General features: G+C 36.3%; 1 protein-coding gene across 3 annotated transcripts in view; it reads left to right on the forward strand.

Annotated features, from left to right (window-relative positions):
- The window catches only part of REV3L (REV3 like, DNA directed polymerase zeta catalytic subunit), a 188,900-nt gene that overhangs the window by 44,454 nt on the left and 124,758 nt on the right, over nt 1-19,688 (forward strand). For all 3 annotated transcript variants that reach the window (XM_057527858.1, XM_057527859.1, XM_057527860.1), the window contains exon 2: nt 17,876-18,065. In XM_057527858.1, the coding sequence (XP_057383841.1) occupies nt 17,876-18,065 (190 nt within the window). The remainder of the gene's footprint in view (nt 1-17,875; nt 18,066-19,688) is intronic.

The following is a 19,688-nucleotide window of genomic DNA, read 5'->3' on the forward strand; positions in this document are numbered from 1 at the left end:
TAATAATAGAAGCAACGTATTGAGTAATTATAGGTTTTGGAGAAGTGAAATGAATGATAGCAATGTTATAAGGGAAAAGAGGGAAGAATCTGGAATACTATTATTAAAAACTTGGAATACTGTTATAAAGTACTTGTACTACCTGTGAAGTGCAGTCCATATAGTGTTATTTGACAGTGGATGTAGATTAGATTTAAATGTATGCTGCACACTCTAAAGCAACCACAAAATTCAGTTTTTCCTTTTAATACTTTGAAGGTGTCACTCCACTGACTCTGGTTTGCATTGTTTTAGATAGGTTTGGCAATATGTTTCTGCCCCAAATTTTGGACTCCCGATTTTCATGATTTATAACTCTGCTTAATTTGGGCCCCCATGTGACCAATTGTATGCTTAGTAGCACTGACTGGCCATATCAGTTCGGTACTATTAAATAACTAAACATAGTCCTAAGAAAACTTCCCTTTAATTCATATACAAAAGTTGTAGGGTATTCGGGGGAGGAGGGGTTGAGGAGCGGGAGAAGGCTTTGCTGCTTCTGCCTTTTGAGAGAGCAAGTATTAAATACAGTGTAGTGCCAGAAAACTACTAAAGCTAATCAATAAATTTGGTAAAGTAGCAGAGTACAAAATTCACAGAAATCTCTTGCATTCCTATACACTAATGATGAAAAATCTGAAAGAGAAATTAAGGAAACACTCCCATTTACCATTGCAACAAAAAGAATAAAATACCCAGGAATAAGCCTACCTAAGGAGACAAAAGACCTGTATGCAGAAAACTATAAGACACTGATGAAAGAAATTAAAGATGATAGAAACAGATGGAGAGATATACCATGTTCTTGGATTGGAAGAATCAACATTGTGAAAATGACTATGCTACCCAAAGCAATCTACAGATTCAATGCAATCCCTATCAAACTACCACTGGCATTTTTCACAGAACTAGAACAGAAAATTTCACAATTTGTATGGAAACACAAAAGACCCCAAATAGCCAAAGCAATCTTGAGAAAGAAAAACGGAGCTGGAGGAATCAGGCTCCTGGACTTCAGACTATACTACAAAGCTACAGTAATCAAGACAGTATGGTACTGGCACAAAAACAGAAATATAGATCAATGGAACAAGATAGAAAGCCTAGAGATAAACCCACGCACATATGGTCACCTTATGTTTGATAAAGGAGGCAAGAATATACAATGGAGAAAAGACAGCCTCTTCAATAGTGGTGCTGGGAAAACTGGACAGCTACATGTAAAAGAATGGAATTAGAACACTCCCTAACACCATACACAAAAATAAACTCAAAATGGATTAAAGACCTAAATGTAAGACCAGACACTATCAAACTCTTAGAGGAAAACATAGGCAGAACACTCTGTGACATAAATCACAGCAAGATCCTTTTTGACTCACCTCCTAGAGAAATGGAAATAAAAACAAAAATAAACAAATGGGACCTAATGAAACTTCAAAGCTTTTGCACAGCAAAGGAAACCATAAACAAGACGAAAAGACAGCCCTCAGAATGGGAGAAAATATTTACAAATGAAGCAACTGGCAAAGGATTAATCTGCAAAATTTACAAGCAGCTCATGCAGCTCAATATCAAAAAAACAAACAACCCAATCCAAAAATGGGCAGAAGACCTAAATAGACATTTCTCCAAAGAAGATATACAGATTGCCAACAAACACATGAAAGAGTGCTCAACATCATTAATCATTAGAGAAATGCAAATGAAAACTACAATGAGGTATCACCTCACGCCAGTTAGAATGGCCACCATCAAAAAATCTACAAACAATAAATGCTGGAGAGGGTGTGGAGAAAAGGGAACCCTCTTGCACTGTTGGTGGGAATGTAAATTGATACAGCCACTATGGAGAACAGTATGGAGGTTCCTTTAAAAACTAAAAATAGAACTACTATATGACGCAGCAATCCCACTACTGGGCATATACCCTGAGAAAACCATAATTCAAAAAGAGTCATGTACCACAGTGTTCACTGCATCTCTATTTACAATATCCAGGACATGGAAGCAACCTAAGTGTCCATCGACAGATGAATGGATAAAGAAGATGTGGCACATATATACAGTGGAATATTACTCAGCCATAAAACGAAACGAAATTGAGTTTTTTGTAATGAGGTGGATGGACCTAGAGTCTGTCATACAGTGTGAAGTAAGTCATAAAGAGAAAAAGAAATACCATATGCTAACACATATATATGGAATCTAAAAAAAAAAAATGGTTCTGAAGAACCTAGGGGCAGGACAGGAATAAAGACACGGACTTAGGGAATGGACTAGAGGATATGGAGAGGGGGAGGGGTAAGCTGGGATGAAGTGAGAGAGTGGCATGGACATATATACACTACCAAATGTAAAATAGATAGCTAGTGGGAAGCAGCCGCATAGCACCAGGAGATCAGCTCGGTGCTTTATGACCACCTAGAGGGGTGGGATAGAGAGGGTGGGAGGGAGACGCAAGAGGGAGGGGATATGGGGATATATGTATATGTATAGCTGATTCACTTTGTTATAAAGCAGAAACTAACACACCATTGTAAAACAATTATACTCCAATAAAGATGAAAAAGAAAAAAAAATACAGTGTAGTAGTTCAGTTTTGTTGTCATTTAGTTTTTATTGTCTGAAAAAAAACTTTCTTACATTGACAGCTCTTTCTTGATCCTTAATTTCTTTATCTGTATTGGTAATGATCAGTTTAAGTGGAACATCTCTCTATAATTTGACAAAATATCTTAATGTGATTCAGGATTCAGTACTAAGTGCATCATTATATGGAGATAAAGATGTATAAGTGAAAAAAAAAAAAAAGATGTATAAGTGGTTTTAGTGGCTAATGTTTGTATTTCTTATTTTATTCATAATTTATTTCTGTGATACAAATCCACTAATTCATTTTAATGAATGCATTGACTCTAATGGTATATTAAAAATTAAATCTTCTCATTAGAGACCTCTAAAGAAAACAATGAGTATGGATAGGTTAAAAAATATACGTAACACAATATTGTAAATCAACTATACTTCAATTATATATATAATTATATATATACAATAGCTTTATTCAGATGTAGTTCACATACCATACAGTTTACCTGTTTAAAGTGTACAATTCAATGTTTTTGAGTATATTCACAGAGTTGTGTAACCATCACCACAGTTTTAGAACTTTTTTTTTTTTTTAATTTATTTATTTTTATTTATTTATGGCTGTGTTGGGTCTTCGCTGCTGTGCGAGGGCTTTCTCCAGCTGTGGCAAGCGGGGGCCACTCCTCATCACGGTGCGCGGGCCTCTCACTATCGCGGCCTCTCCTGTTGCAGAGCACAGGCTCCAGACGCGCAGGCTCAGCAATTGCGGCCCACGGGCCCAGCCGCTCCGCGGCATGCGGGATCCTCCCAGACCAGGGCTCGAACCCGTGTCCCCTGCACTGGCAGGCAGACTCTCAACCACCGCGCCACCAGGGAAGCCCTAGAACATTTCTGTCACTCTAAAAAGAAACACCATATCCAGTAGCAGTCACTACTCACTCCACCCAACACCATCAGTCCTTAAAACCTCTAATAACCTTTCTGTTCCTGTAAGTTTGTGTATTTTAGACATTTCATGTAAACGGAATCATACAGTATGTGATTTTTTGTGTGTCTGGCTTCTTTAACTTAGTATAAGGTTTTTAAGGTTCATCCATGTTGTAGCATTTATCAGTTAATTCGTTTTTATGGCTGAATAAATATTCCATTGTATGGATGCCACACTATATTTATCCATTCATCAATTGATGAACAGTTGGGTTATTACTACCTTTTGGCTGTTACGAATAATGCTGCTATGAGCATTTATGTGCAGGTTTTTGTGTGGATGTATATTTTCATTTATCTTGGGCATATATATAGGAGTGGAATTGCTGGTCATATGATAAACTCTTTGTTTAACCTTTTGAAAAACTGCCAGTCTACTTTCCAAACCAACCACAGCATTTAACATTTCCACCAGCAGTGTATGAGGTTTCCAATTTCTCTATAACACTTTTTATAGTCTGACTTTTTGATTATAGCCATCCTAGTGGGTGTAAAGTCATATTTAATTGTGGTTTTGATTTGCATTTCACTGATGGCTACTGATGTTGAGCATCTTTTATGTACTTATTGGCCATTTTTATGTTTTCTTGTAGAAATATCAATTCAGATCCTTTGCCCATTTAAAAACTGGGTTATTTGTCTTTTTTCTTGTTAAGTTGTAAGAGTGTTTATTCTAGTTACAAGTCCCTTATAAAATATGATTTCCAAATACTTTCTTTTATTTCTTAAGTTGTCTTTTTACTTTCTTTTAGATAGGTAAACTTTTAAGGTCCTTGATTGTTTAGCTACCATAAAGTATGGTTGAGCAACTTACTAGATTTGCATAATTTAATTATTTGTAACATTTTATTGATGTGCCTTTGAAAGAAAATTCAGGCATTTATATACAAATTTGACTGGACGGTTTAAGTTTATTTTGATTAGCTATTAATATTGCTTTAAATCATCTGAGTTGAATTTTCAAATTGTAATCAGATTATTAATTTTACTGCAAGACCTTGGATTACTTAACCTTTTAGTCAAAATACCACAAAGATTTAATATGTGTGACCATTCTGGCTCAAACGTCGGAAACTAAAACAACATTTGTTTTACAAGTCAGAATTTTATTTTTAGGAAAGGTTAATAAGCACTAGTTTTTTAAATGAAATTTAGTCTGAAGGGTACACATTTTCTTGGAGATTCTAGCTTGAAACCACTGTTAGCAGTTTAATTTTTTAAGGCTAAAAGTTTGATGGTATACCATGGTGTGTGAAATAGTATCCAAACTGAGGCTCACAATCACAGTGAAAGTAAAGGTAATTACTCATTTCCTTTCTATAATAATAATTGCAAACTAAATTACATATAAACTTTGGGCAAGTCATTTCATCAGTTTTTTGACATGTTAATCATAAAAGAATTTGTATGTTATATTTTGCTGTTGGTTATTTTACTGCTGTTTAATATCGAAAGGTGGTCCTTAATTTAGTCCCTTCTAGTCCCTTGCAAATAGGGGGAGATAGGAGGACATTATGAATATCTTCATTAGCATTTGAAAAGCAATATTTATAAGGAGAAAAAATAAAAGCAGTCAAATTTTCTACTAGACTCAATTTTTGAAAGCCCTATTAGGAGTTACCCAGTATGAAAAAATCCTGTTGTTTCAGTTTTCTAACCATAGATTCTCAATTCTCTGACATCAACTTTGGAGGTTCTACAGTTCAATTCAGTTGTGACACTAACTACCTGAAGTTTGTGCAGACCCCGCAAGGTAAGGGATCAGCCCCATAAGATTGTCCCCATTGTCCCCAGCCACAAATGGGGTCCCCGGGGCCACCTGCACTTCTGTTCATCCAACTACAGTTTAGTTGGATGAACTAATCCCACAACCCCTCCCTCAGCTCCCTGTCAGGTTCAATAAATTGCTATAACTTACAGAATTCAGAAAAGTGCTATACTTAATACAGTTTATTTAAAAAGATACAAATGAGCAGCCTGATGAAGAGATACATAGGGCAAGTTTCAGAAGGCTCCTGAGCGCAGATGCCTCTGTCTCCATGGAGCTGAGATGGCATCACTAATCAGGAAACTCCCCAAAGCCTCATTGTTCAAGTTTTTATTGAAGTTTCCTTACAGAGGCATAATTGATTAAGTCATTGACCATTGGTGATTGAACCTGAAGATGAGATGGGGGGAATGGTGTTGAAAGTTGCAACCCTCTGATGATATGGTTGATTCCTGGGTAACCAGCCCCCATTCTGAAGCTATCTAAAGACCCCACCAAGAGTCACCTTATTAGCGTAAACTCAGGTATGGTCAAAAGGGGTTCGTTATGAATAACAAAAGATACTCCTGTCACTCAGGAAATACCAGCGGTTATAGGAGCTCTGTATCAGGAATAAGGCACAAAGATCAAATATATACATATTTTTAAAATTATACCACACATGCTTATCTAACATATATCAAAAACCTGCTATATTTCAGGCTCTCTGCTAGACATTAAGAATAGGAAGAATAAGAAGACATGATGTGTGTGTTGAAGGAACTCACACTGTAGGTGTGAAGACAGAGACAGTGAAGTTGTATATTACAGGGGGTTAGGGTCTGAAGCTAAAGGTATAAGATTAAAACCTCATAGGGAGAATTTCTCCAACAGTCTTTTAAATTGCATGAAATCTATCACACTACCTTTCAATGAGTCCAACAGCTTAGTTTTCCTCAGTTTTGACAGTAATCATGGTCTCCTCAGTTGAGCTCTAGTTAAGATAGTTGGTCTGCGATCAGGGCCATGTTTTATGAACACTATTAACTGTATCTTTTAAACAATAGGATCATATTTAGTTGCCTCTCTCAATAAGAGCTGCTTCCACTGTTAGAGGCACGTAGGAACTGAGAGACTATCTAAGGAACAGCAGATTTATATATCTCATAGTGCTGGAGGATAAATTTATTGACTGGACATACTGGTACCATTTAATTGTGTTCTCATATTATTCATTTGGTCTCCTTCTCTGTGTCTTTTCCCATCTCCCTCGATCCCTTCCTACCCAGTAAATAAGACGCTTACATCATGTGATTCCACTGTGTATAAGCATATGTATAACATAATAAGTGCCATAATAGATTTATACAGGTGCTCTGAGGACATAAATGAGAAAACAAGTTTTAAACTTACTTTTGTAGTAAAGGAAGATGTTCATAGTTGAATTAGCAAGTGAGCTCGTGCTTCAAGAATGAGATGCAGTTAGTGTTTTCCGTCCAAATACTAATTATACACTTTATTTTCTTCAAAAAATTCTCTTTAAAAAGGTACTCTTTATGTCAGTCTCTTTCCTATTTTCTCAGTGATTCTTCTGGTTATAGAGTATGTTAATTAATTCAAGGGAATGTACTGAGCACATCTGAGACATGGCTGAGGCAAAGGAGTCTAATCTCCAGAGTTTCTTTGGCTTGTGGTACTTCTGTAACTTCTTCTTATTTTGCATAGTACCCCAAATTGTACTGGTGAACGTAAAAGTGGGAAAATTGGTCTTCCCCAATGAGTAGAGAACTGCAGCTCAAGATATTATGTGCCCTTTGGCCACCTACACAGTTATGTTATAGTTTAACATCTGCTATTTTGCTCTTTGTTTTCTCTGTGTATAAGAGCAGGAAGCTTTTTTGTTGCTCTGCTCCTCCATTACAACCTTATTTTATGCTGAATAGATATTTTCTAGTATACTATTTTAATTCTGTTATTGTTGCTTGTGTATATATGTGTTTGTGTATATTTAGGTTATTTTCCTTGTGGTGCCATGGCGATTACAGTTGACATCTTAATTTAAAACAGTCTAGTTTGGATTAATCTCAATTTAATTTTAATATATAAAAACTTTGCTCCAGTGTAACACCATTTATACACATTACATCTTTATACATTATAAGCCCATCAGCACAATTTTATAATAATTATTTTATGCACCTGTCCTTTAAATGAGTTAGGAGAAGAAAAGAGTTACAAATATACATTTTTATTATCTTTTGTGTTTACTTATATAGCTACCTTTATTCCTGATCTTTATTGCTTAGTGTGGATTTAAGTTACTGTCTGTTCCTTTCGTTTCAGCCTGAAATGAAATACCCTTTAGTATTTCTTGTAGGGCAGGTCTGCTAGTGATGAATTCTCTGTTTTCATTTATCTAGGAATGTCTTAATTTCTTTTTTCCCCACCTCACCTAGCTCTCCTTCACTTTTGAAGGGTACTTTTGCTAGATATAGAATTCCTGGATGACAGTCTTTTTCTTTCATCCTTTGACCATGTCATCCTACTACTGCCCACTGGTCTCCATGGTTTCTAATGAGAAGTCAGCTACTAATCTTCTTGAGGAAACTTTGTATCTGAGAATTGTTTTGTTTTGTTTTTGCTGCTTTCATGATTCTCTTTCTGTCTTTTGACAGTTTGGCTATGAAACATCTAGATGTGGATCTCTTCAACTTTGTCCTACTTGGCGTTTATTGAACTTTTTAGGTATACATACTAATGTTTTCCATCAAATTTGGGAAGTTTTTTGTCATAATTTTTTCAAATATTCTTTCCACTCCTTTCTCTCTCTCCTCTCCTTCAGAAACTTACATTGTGTATATGTTGGTATACTTGATGGAGAACCACAGATCTCTGAGGCTCTGTTCATTTTTCTTTACTCTTTTTGTTCCTCAGATTGGGGAGAATCTCAGCTGACCTGTCTGAAGTTCACTGGTTCTTCTGCCAGTTCAAATGTGCTGTTTACCCCCTCTAGTAAATTTTTCATTTCTGTTATTGCTCTTTTCAACTTGAAAATGTCTGTCTGAGTCTTCTTATTATTGTTTTAATTGCACTGGGTGGAAATACCCTTTTCATATTTAAATGCCAGCTTTCTATTTGATTCTTTTTTATAATTTCTGTTTCTTCATTTATAGTCTCCATTAGGTAAAACATGACTCTCAAACTCCTTTAATTCTTTAGACATAATTTGCTTTATTTCTTTGAAATATTTATAATAGCTGGTTTAAGGTTTTGTCTAGTAAGACCAACATCTGGGCTTCTTCAGAGACAGTTTCTGTTGACTTTTTTTCCTATGTATGGGCCATACTTCCCTATTTCTTTGTATGTCATAATTTTTTTGTTGGAAACTAGACATTTTAAATATAATAAAACTGTCACAGTTTAAATAATGTGACAGTTAAGAAAAGCATATTTCTTCCTACTCCCAGGATTTGTTTTGCTCTGTTATTGGTGTTGCTGTTTGTTTCTTTAGTGATTTTCCTGAGCTAATTCTGTTCAGTCTTTGTTCTTTGAAGTCTGCTCAGCTAGCTCAGTGGTCAGTTACTGATTAGCCAGAGATTTCTTTAAATGACTTGAACCAATAGGTCTCTATTCAGCTTTTGCTGAGGGGCTTTGTTTGTGTGCATGTGTTGGGGCAGAGCTTCAAGGTCAACCAGAAGTGAAAGATTAGGGCCTTCTCAGGTCTTCCTGCACATTCACACAGCTCCTCACATGTGTGTAGCCTTCTAAATTCCCAGGACTATTGCAGAGATTTTCAAAGCCCCTTATGGACATTTCATTCCTCAGTTTTTTCTTTTAAATATTTTGGTCAGCCTCTTATTAGCTGCAACTAGTAAAAATCACTCAGGCAACTGCAGTGTTAAACAGTTGTTGTTGACTATTTTCAACAAATATGCTGCAGATAGGACTATACACATAGAATGAGCTCTTGAGTCTTATCAAACAAAGACAAGCCCTGAGAATGGAGTATTTTAGCAAGCTGCCAGGCACGTCAAATAGTAACAGTTTTCTGAGGCTTTGGGAGAACTTCAAATCTATTCTGGTCTCTCCAGTATCTGCTTGGCTTTGGGGTTTCACAGCTACCATATTGGCAAGATTTTGGTTTTCAAGGCTGATCTGGAGCTGGGGATGAGAGATTGAATTCGGTCAAATTAAGACACTAGAAAGCTTGCTCTTCTTGCTAAGAGTCAACTGGTTTTCTTGAATAAACATTCCTTAGATTGTCCCAAGCCTTTAATTTAATGTCACAAGCTAAAAAAAAAGTTGATTTTGACAGTGTTTTGCAGTATTCTTTAAAAATTTTTTTTCTTGAAGTATAGTTGATGTACAATATTATATGTTACAGGTGTACAATAATGGTTAATAATAGTGGTTTAAAGATTTCAAATATTATACTCCATTTATAGTTATTATAAAATATTGGCTATATTCCCTGTGTTGTAAAATATATCCTTGTAGCTTATTTTATACATAATAGTTTGTATCTCTTAATCCTCTACCCCTGTATTGCCCCTCCTCCCTTCCCTCTCCCTACTGGTAACTACTGGTTTGTTCTCTATATCTGTGAGTCTTTCTTTTTTGTCGTATTCACTAGTTTGTTGTATTTTTTTAGATTCCACATATAAGTGATAATCATAAAATATTTGTCTTTCTCTGTCTGATTTATTTCACTTAGCATAATAACCCTCCAAGTCCATCCCTGTTGTTGCAAATGGCAAAATTTCATTCTTTTTTATGGCTGAGTAGTATTCCGTGTGTGTGTGTGTGCATATTGCACAGCTTCTTTATCCATTTATCTGTTGATGAACACTTAGGATGCTTCTGTATCTTGGCAATTATAAATAATGCTGCTCTGAACATTGGGGTGCATATATCTTTTTGAATCAGTGTTTTCATTTTCTTTGGATATATACCCAGGAGTGGAATTGCTGGGTCATATGGTAGTTCTGTTTTCAGTTTTTTTGAGAAACTTCCATACTGTTTTCCACAGTGGCTGCACCAATTTACATTTCCACTGACAGTGTATGAGGGTTTCCTTTTCTCCACATCCTTAACCAACATTTGTTATTTGTGTTCTTTTTATGATAGCCATTCTGACAGGTGTGAATGATTAACAGTGTTGAGCTAAAAGATGCAGTGTTGAGCATCTTTTCATGTGCCTGTTGGCCATCTGCATTTCCTCTTTGGAAAAATGTTCAGGTCTACTGCCCATTTTTAAATTGGGTTGTGTTTTTGATGTTGAGTTGTATGAGCTGTTTATATATTTTGGACATTAACCCCTTATCCGTCATATCATTTGCAAATATTTTCTCCCATTGAGTAGCTTGTCTTTTCCTTTGACAGTATTTGCCAGTATTCTTGTTGCTTTTATGGAGGAGCAGGTTTTTCAAGGTCCTTCCTCTGCCATTCTGGAAGTGCCTCTTCCCATTCTTGTATATTTTTATCAGCATTCTGCTTCCAGTCTCTGATGCAGCCTCTCATTGCTTGCCTTTCTCTTATACATTTCTACTGGACCTTTGGAACTCTGGTTCCACGGCTAACATACTTATATTCTCAATTATTCACTGACTATTACCTCCCTTTCTTGCCAGGCAGCCCTTTCAGGGGCTGATTCTCTCACACCCCACATAAATCAAAATCCTCTATTCCTCCCTTAAATAGTAGTATTCCTCAAGTTTCTGGCTTACACCCCTTCTCTTGTCTATTTTCCCTGAACATTCTTACCCAGTTTTTGCTCATACTCTCAAATCTGTCTTCTTCTTTAGCCTAGATCTCTGTCTTAAGCTCCTCATCTGTATCTAATTTTGCTTAACATAAATCTTCATTTGGAATTTCTACAGACATGTAGAATTCCTCAAAGTTCAAAACAGAAATCAGCCTATTCTTCTTTCTCAGTTTTCTTAGAATGACATTCCCATTTATCTAGCTGCCTAAACCAAAAATATGGGTCATTTTTTATTATTTCTCCTTTACCCTACCTTCAAATTACAGTAAGTTACCTTTCAGTTCTGTGCCCTAAATCTTTCGATTTAGGTTTTCTTTATCTCTACTGACATCTCCTGCCTGAATTATTCCAACAGCCTCCAAAACAGATCTTCCCATTATAGTTCTGTCCCCAGCTTCTCCACAGTGTGTCCACAAGGGAACTTTATAAAATGCAAATCCAAATAGGTCACAGAGTCCATGCAGACACACACACACACACACACACACACACACACACACACACACACACACACACACACACACACACACACACACACACACACACTTTGCCCTTCTCTCCATTGCATTCCTTGCTCCATCCTAATTGCCTTTTTCCTATTTCCAGACCATGTCATGTTCTTGTTTGCTTTCAGGTATCTATACATACTGCAGTATTCTTTCTCACTTTGCTTTTTTATTGCTTCCTCAGGGAAGCCTTCTTATATTCTCACAAACTGAGTTAGATACTTCTGGATATAGAATTACCATACTGTAATGGCCTATTTACTCATCTTTATCTCCAAGTAGAATGTCAAGTCCATGAGATCCAGGGCTGTGATTATGAGCAGCCTGTGGCTTAGCGCCGAACATTGGGCTTCCACAAATTATTTGATGAATAGAGAATTTATGCCTACGTGTATGAATGACAGAACCAACCATGTTCAGCACTGAGAATACAAAGATATATTAGGCAAACGTATAAATAAAATAGGCCTTTGAAACATCTGGTGTTTGAGGGATATAGCTGTTAGTAATGTAGGATTAGTAACTTAAAGCCAATGATTCTAAATAAAGTCCTGTATACCTTAGTTGAAGAAATAAAATGGCATGAATATATGTGAGACTCCAAAGCATTATTTATAAATGAAAGGAGAAAATGAAGAGAAACTATTCAACAGGAAGTTATATACATATGCCCTTTATAAAGTTAGTGTTTATACTTAGTTTTTGTTTTATTTTGTTTTTAATTTCTGGGTCATTGAGAAGTAGGTGACTTCTTCCTTCCTGCCTTTCTTTTACACAAATTGTATAATATTTAGAAAATATGTATAAGCAACAACAAAAAAATGAAATCACCCATTATCTGATTTAATGTATTATATATAGTTTCATAACTGAATTAAATCTGAACATCACCAGAAATAGATATGTCATAAACATCTCTTTATGCTAGGAAATATACATCAATACCACCTATTGCTGAGGTTAGCAGACTTTTCTTTATAGGGCCACATAGTACATTTTTGAAGCTTTGAGGGGCTAGAAGGTCTCTGTCACAGCTATTCAACTCTTCCTGTAGCAAAAGCAGCCATAGACCATTCCAAATGGGTGTATTCCAATAAAACTTTATTTACAAAAACAAGTGGCAAGCAGGATTTGGTGTGAGAGCCATAGATCTGTTCTGTGATACAGATGCGCCATAATTAGTCTTGGGGAAGTTTATTATCTTCAATTTTTTACTATTATTAGTTATACTCTCTTAGCATCTTAATATCTAAATCTCTATGTACATTCTTAATTTTTTCCTTAGCATAAATTCTGAAAAAATGTAATTTCTAGGGCTAAGAGTACATCTTTAAGACTTCTCTTTTTTAAACGAGAATAGGTGATATAACACTTGGCTTTCAAACTGTGACTATGAGGAGTTTTGCTTGATTAGTTTTGTGGGTTTTGTGGGGATGGAAAAAGAAAGACTGGAGGGAAACATTGAGTTAACGATAGTAATATAAAATTTAAAAAGAGATGTTCCATGAAGAAGAAAATATGAAAAATTTCATGAGTACAGATTTTCCTGTTCATATAACCAAGTGTTTTTGTTTGTTTGATAGCTCTGTAGAGTTTTGTTTAAAATCTTGTGTAGATTGAGATTTGGGAGATGGGGTTTGCAAATTACAAAATGAGCATTTCTTTTTCAGTCTCCTAAGATACTCTTAGGTCAGCATGATTTTGATTGTGATTACCAATCAGCTTGTTTTTTTAAAAAAAGAAAGAAAAAAGAAGACGCCGTTAAATTTTCCTGTTCTGGTTGACAAGGAAGTCTAATCAGTTAGATCAGGGATTGGCAAATTACTATCCATGGACAAAATCCCTCCTGTTGCCTGTTTTTGTAAGTGAAATTTTATTGGAACACAGCCATGCCCATTCACTTAAGTACTGTCTATGATTGCTTTTCGACTACAACAACAGAGTTAAGTAGTTGTCAGAGACAGTATAGTCCAGAAAGCCTAAAGTATTTACTATCTGCCACTTTACAGAAGAAAATTTGCAGACCCTAGAATTAGAGGAATGGCACATGTTAGTCTTTCTATTTATTGAAAATGGATCCACAAAAGCAAAAGTAATTTTGCTACAGATAAACTAACAAGGTTTTAGAAGCACAATTAATTCAGAGCCCAAATCTGGGCTCTTAAAATGTAGAACATGTGAGAAAACAATATAAGAAATGTTGGAATACAGAGGACTTAATGTGTAGTGTAATTCTAAGTTATGTGAAAGATTAGATTTAGAGCACCCAAGTACTGGCTGTTACAGAGGCACCTACCTTAGTTATAAAAGCCCTTCTTACACACAGTTGGAAAATAGCCAGTTCCACAAAGTTTTGCTATAGTGTCTTTAAAAGCGAGCAAGTTATACTGTGACAAGTTCCGTGGCACTTTTCGTGAAACAACCTTGTTGCAGTTGCTGAATGAGACGACATCAGTCAAATTGGAAAATTCACACTCTTAAAAATTTTTTGAAACCTGTGTACATAGGCTTATTCCCCCAATGACAGTCTTTATCCCTACTGGATTTGTTGCCTTAATTCAGTTTCACATGACAACAACAGGGGGCATTCAGAAAGTAGGGATATTTTCTTTCTTTGGATCCACGTTACCTGGAAATAGCTAATATCCAGGATCCCAAATCATTTAGTAAGGTTTCGAAACAGCATAGCTTTTATTAATTTTATAAAAAGTTTCTTAAAAGAATCCTGTGTGTGGAACTCTTTGGAGTATAGTAGAAAAGCCTCTAGGCTGAAGTCAAGCGTTCCTCTTCACTAGGCCGCTAAATAGATGTTGAAAAAACCTGAATCCGTAGCCAGCTACCTGGACTTCTTTTATGAGAGAGAAGCCACTAATTTAATGCTTACAAGCACTGATTTTAGGGTGTTTTCTCACAGCCGAAAATAATCCTAAGTGAGGGGGGTCAGGGTAGACGAGTTTATCTCTGAGGGACTTTACATCTGTATGGCTCCACATGTTTGTGTGGGATAGAGCTGATGGAGGGGAAAAAATAAAAGTGGTCTGTATCTTGTCCAGATAAAGCAATGCTCTGACAGAACCACAAATTTTATAATGATAAAAGACATACTGTTGCCAAAAAGAAATTGACTCTCGTTCATTTTTACACATTTCTCTTTCTTTGTTTAACTTTTGAGTTTCCTTATTTTATCTTGTTTCTCATAATTTCTGTGACACTTATTCTGTATTAGAGCTGTTATGGTTCTGCCAAGAATTCCTTAGGCTGTGGTTGTTCTTCAGGAGATTGTTCTTGAGGAAGGGTGATGAGTAAAGCACTGAGCTATCCCAGCTGCTGGAGAACTAGATGGAGGTGCATCTGTCTTGATTTAGTGACTACAGCTTTGCATGGGACGTCGGCTCATTCAGGGTAGGAAAGTGCAATAAGCTGGAGATCCTTTATGTCCTTCTGTAACCCTGATGGTGGTGCCTTAGTTGTATCAGAGTCCCTCTGTTTTCATAGATTTGTTTTTTCAGATATTCTAGGCTTTCACACCATTCCTTCTCCTTAAGCAACTATTCTGTTTTGCTGGTGGTTCGTTCATTCGTTTAATAAATATCTGTTAAACACATATTAATGTGTCTTGTGCTGGATCCTGGGGATATTACTATCATTCAAACACAACACCAGCTCCCAAGAATTTGCAGTCAAATGGGAGAGTCAGATAAGGAAACAGGTGTTTACAGTACAAAATAAGAACTGAGGAATTAAGGATTAAGGAAGCCAATATTTACTTTCTTAAAAACATTGAACCAGAATGGTTAAATGGAAAGAGTATTGGTTTTAGATTTTGTTGATCTGCTTTTAAATCCTGATTCAATTACTTAATAGGTATGTGACTTTGGGAAAGTTAACCTTTGTGATACTTGCAAAGTTGTTCTAAGTTTTAGAAATAAATATATATAAAGCACTTAGTCCAGTGCCTGCTGAATAAATGATTTCTGCTTTTTTTTTTCTAAATCATACACCGCAAATTATTGTTCCGAAGCCTATAAATAGAAAGATCATTTCTCTGGCCCCTACTTCATAGGAGATGTGAAAAGAGGATATTATAAAATTTTTATGAACTTTGTGAACATCCTGCCTATAAAGAAACTATCAGAAATCAAATTTTATAATTATTTCTTATAAAGTTTACCCAGATTTCCATTACTAAGATATGGACTGTAAAATTCATATCTTAAGAACTTACAATATTGCTTGTGAAATATGCTAGTAATTTTGTAATCACCGGTCTTATATTTTATTTGTCAACTTAAAAAGGGGATACTTTTCTGTCTCCTCACCTCCCTCACCCTGTAGTTTAGCAAGCCAGTTACTTTTAACCGAATTGTGGTTTATATCCAGAAGTGTAATGGTTATAACCTTTTTTCATGAGATGTTTAAAAAGCATTCAAATAGATCATCAATAAATTGATAAAATATCAATATATTTTCTTAAGACTCACTCATCATTACAATTTGCATTTTTTCTATTTGAAGAATTGAAAGCTGCAATATTTAGGAAATAGTATCATGCCGTATTTAGAAATAGAATAGTTAAAGAATTTGCTTTTAACTGAAAATATTTTTTTCATTCCTTTGAAATTAAGTAACATAAAATTAGAAACAAATTGGTCTGACAGCAACACAATTTGTAATTCTTCAAAAACGTCAAAGTTGGTAGCTCAAATCAGAATACTGTACTCGGGAGGGCATAGATCTTATTCCATTATGTGACCTTTCCAGTTTTGCTATACTTTATGTAATACTATTCCAGATTTATTTGTTAATTCTGTTATAGCTGTACCTTAAAAATAAGACAAGGTGATGTTATTTACTATAAAAAGTGTAAATACAAGTATCAACAGAACATAGAACTATTTTCTGTGTATTTTATATAAATCACCCTAAATTATAAACAGGAAATAGTGATCAAACAAATACTTTTCTACCAAAAGAAAAAGCCAGTGGAACAGAGTGGGATAAGAGGTGGGAGAGAAGCCCTAGGATTGTGTTGGCAGGGCAGTAGTAAGTGACAGCATGAGAAAAATGCATGTGTTCTTCCATCACTGCTGTTCTCCTCTCTGTTTGAGTTAGACAAATGGCATGTGCCCAAGGGGAACGAGGGACAGTGTTCAGAGGAAAGGAACCACTTTTATACAGCCCTGCCAGATTCATGAGAATAATGATGCATCTGCTTTTTGTTGCTGCTGTTGTTACTTAACCTTGTCATGGATACATTACTGTTTCTGTAGCACTTCTTTTGTGGGTTCTTACTCATATTACTTTCTCTATCATGGCTATACGGGATTGTCTGTTGGCAAATCAGCACCATTTACCCCTTCTACACCTTGCCTGATGTAATGGCTTCCTGGAAAGTGTGCATGCTGGTTTTTTTCCGTCTTTGTGTCTCCCCTGTCCCACTCCATCAAATGTGCAATTTAAATATCCAGAAGTCCATTACAGACAATTGATTTGTAGGGGTTTTCTTTTGATTTGTTTTTGTCTGTTTTGATTTTTTTTCCCTAATAGCAAAATTTCATTTTTACCCTTCCCAACCCACGCCCCCCCCCCATAGCAAAACTCCACACACTGGAATGCCAAGACAGACACGTTGATTGGTTTATTTAGTAAACTTTCAGTGAACTTTTGTAAGCTTCATAACACTGAGTTAAGTGGTATTATAGGGCAAGGGTCCCCAGCCCCTGGGCTGTGGACCGGTTTACCAGTCAGTGGCCTGTTAGGAACCCGGCCGCATAGCAGGAGGTGAGTGGCAGGCGAGCAAGCAAAGCTTAATCTGCTGCTCCCCATCGCTCGAATTACTGCCTGAACCATCCCCCCCACCCCCGCCCCATTCCGTGGAAAAATTGTCTTCCTTGAAACCGGTCCCTCATGCCAAAAAGATTGGGGACCGCTGTTACAAGGCAGTTCAGTGAAGTACATAAAAGTAGTTAGATTGTGAGGGTGAAATATTCAAACGTATTTTCACCAAAACTACTATTTAAATCAAACTATAATGCTTATATTTATAAAATGCTTCTAAATGTTCTGTTGTAAAATATAGTCAATACAGGTGGCTTTAACTATGGGTTAGTTTCTTCAACCCTTCCCTCAGATAAGCTGTGTTGTCATTAGACCATTTAAATGACTTGTATTCTGAGCTTTGTAATGTTAAGGTTTTAAAATGCATCTCAAGTCTAAGCTTTACAATGTGTTACATTTTAGGTCAGAAGACGTGTCTTCATCTACATGGCGTCTTTCCTTACCTCTATGTGCCATATGATGGTTATGGACAGCAGCCAGAAAGCTATCTTTCTCAGATGGCATTCAGTATCGACAGAGCACTTAATGTGGCTTTAGGCAATCCATCTTCCACTGCTCAGCACGTGTTCAAAGTGTCATTAGTATCAGGAATGTAAGTATATGATAACATCTTTTAAAATTTCTATTTATCTGTATTTATATTACTGTTCTAGTTAAAAGAAAACATATCCAATTCAAATATACTCTGTTCATTTTTCTTTTATTTCTAATCTGATGGAACCAGGGTGAATTTCTTACTGTAACTTTTTAAAGTCAATTTTTATTGCAATGAAAGATAGATGGTTAACAGTAATTTTTGTTTTAACTTTTTCTATTTCTCTGCTTCTTAGAACTGTAGAAAGTCATGTAATTTATTCATCAAGTATTTATTGAGCACCTTGTATATTGGTGAACAAAACAAAGATCCCTGCCCCCATGGAGGTTACATTCTAGTAATGGAAAACAGAAAATAACCAATAGATAGAACATGAAATAAATTTATTTATTACATGATAATTAATACTATAGAACAAAATATGTAGAACAGGTAAGAAGGATCAGTAGTATGGGGTGGGGAAGTAGACCGGTGGCAGTTTTATATAGGGTAATCAGGGAAGGTGTCATTGACATGGTAAATGACATTTGAGCAAAGACTTGAAGGTGAGGGGGTGGGAACAAAAAGGAGGCCAGGTGTCTGGAGTGGAGGGAAAGGAGAGTGGGCAAAATGAGGTTAGAGAGATATGAGAGAATGGAGATCATGTTGGCCAGTGGATCGCCAAAACCACTTTTACCTGGTTTGACAGCCATGAGAATGCACCTCTCAGATCTCCAAATACAAAGAGCATAATTGAACAGTGGTCCCAGCTACTGCACTAAAATCCATCTATCATTCTGTGTAAACTGAAGCTGCTTTCCATAGGCTACTCCCAGCCAGTGGCTAAGCAGAGCAAGGCTACTAAGGCAGGCCTGTTTCTGGGAGACACTTGGGAACTCTGGGGCAGCCTTTCTGAACTTTCACTAGAATCACACTGCAATAAAAGACACTTCCACTCATCTTCCCTATGTCCCTCTCTCCTTCACTTAGATCAGACCTGTATCTAAGTCTTGTGGCTGTCCCACCCTCTCCCGAGTTCATCCTCATATTCTCTCACATGTGTTTCCACTAACAAATTTCTTGCACATTTTGACATCTACTTCTTGGAGGACTCAGACTAACACACTTGAGAACTTAGTCAAAATACATTCTTTGGTCTCACCCCACATCTAATGAAGCAGATACTCTGGTGGTGGGACCCAGAAATTTGTGAGCCTTTCTGCTGATTCTGATGCATACTCAAGTTTGAGAAACCACCGCAGTAGGCTATTCTAAGGACTTTGGCTTTTACTCTGAGCTATTGCATGATTTTGAGCAGCCAGGATCTAACATATACTTGAAAGGGTTCCTTTAGCAACTGTGGGAAGAATAGATCATAGGGGCATAAGAGTTGAAACATTAATCTGGGTGAGAAAATATGGTGGCTTGAACTAGGGTAGTAGCAGGGGACTAGTGAGAAGTGGTCAGCTTCTAGATCTATTCTGAGGGTTGAGTCCCCAAGATTTGCTGTCTGATTGGATGAGGTTTGTGAGAGGAGTCAGGGATGACTACAAAATTTTGAGTCTGTGCAGATAGAGCAGGCTGGCAGGAAAGCTTTAGAGCTCATACTGGAACATATGAGTTGAATACATCTGTATGAAA

Source organism: Balaenoptera acutorostrata, chromosome 14 (genome assembly GCF_949987535.1).
Source record: "Balaenoptera acutorostrata chromosome 14, mBalAcu1.1, whole genome shotgun sequence".
Classification (NCBI taxonomy): Eukaryota; Metazoa; Chordata; class Mammalia; order Artiodactyla; family Balaenopteridae; genus Balaenoptera; species Balaenoptera acutorostrata.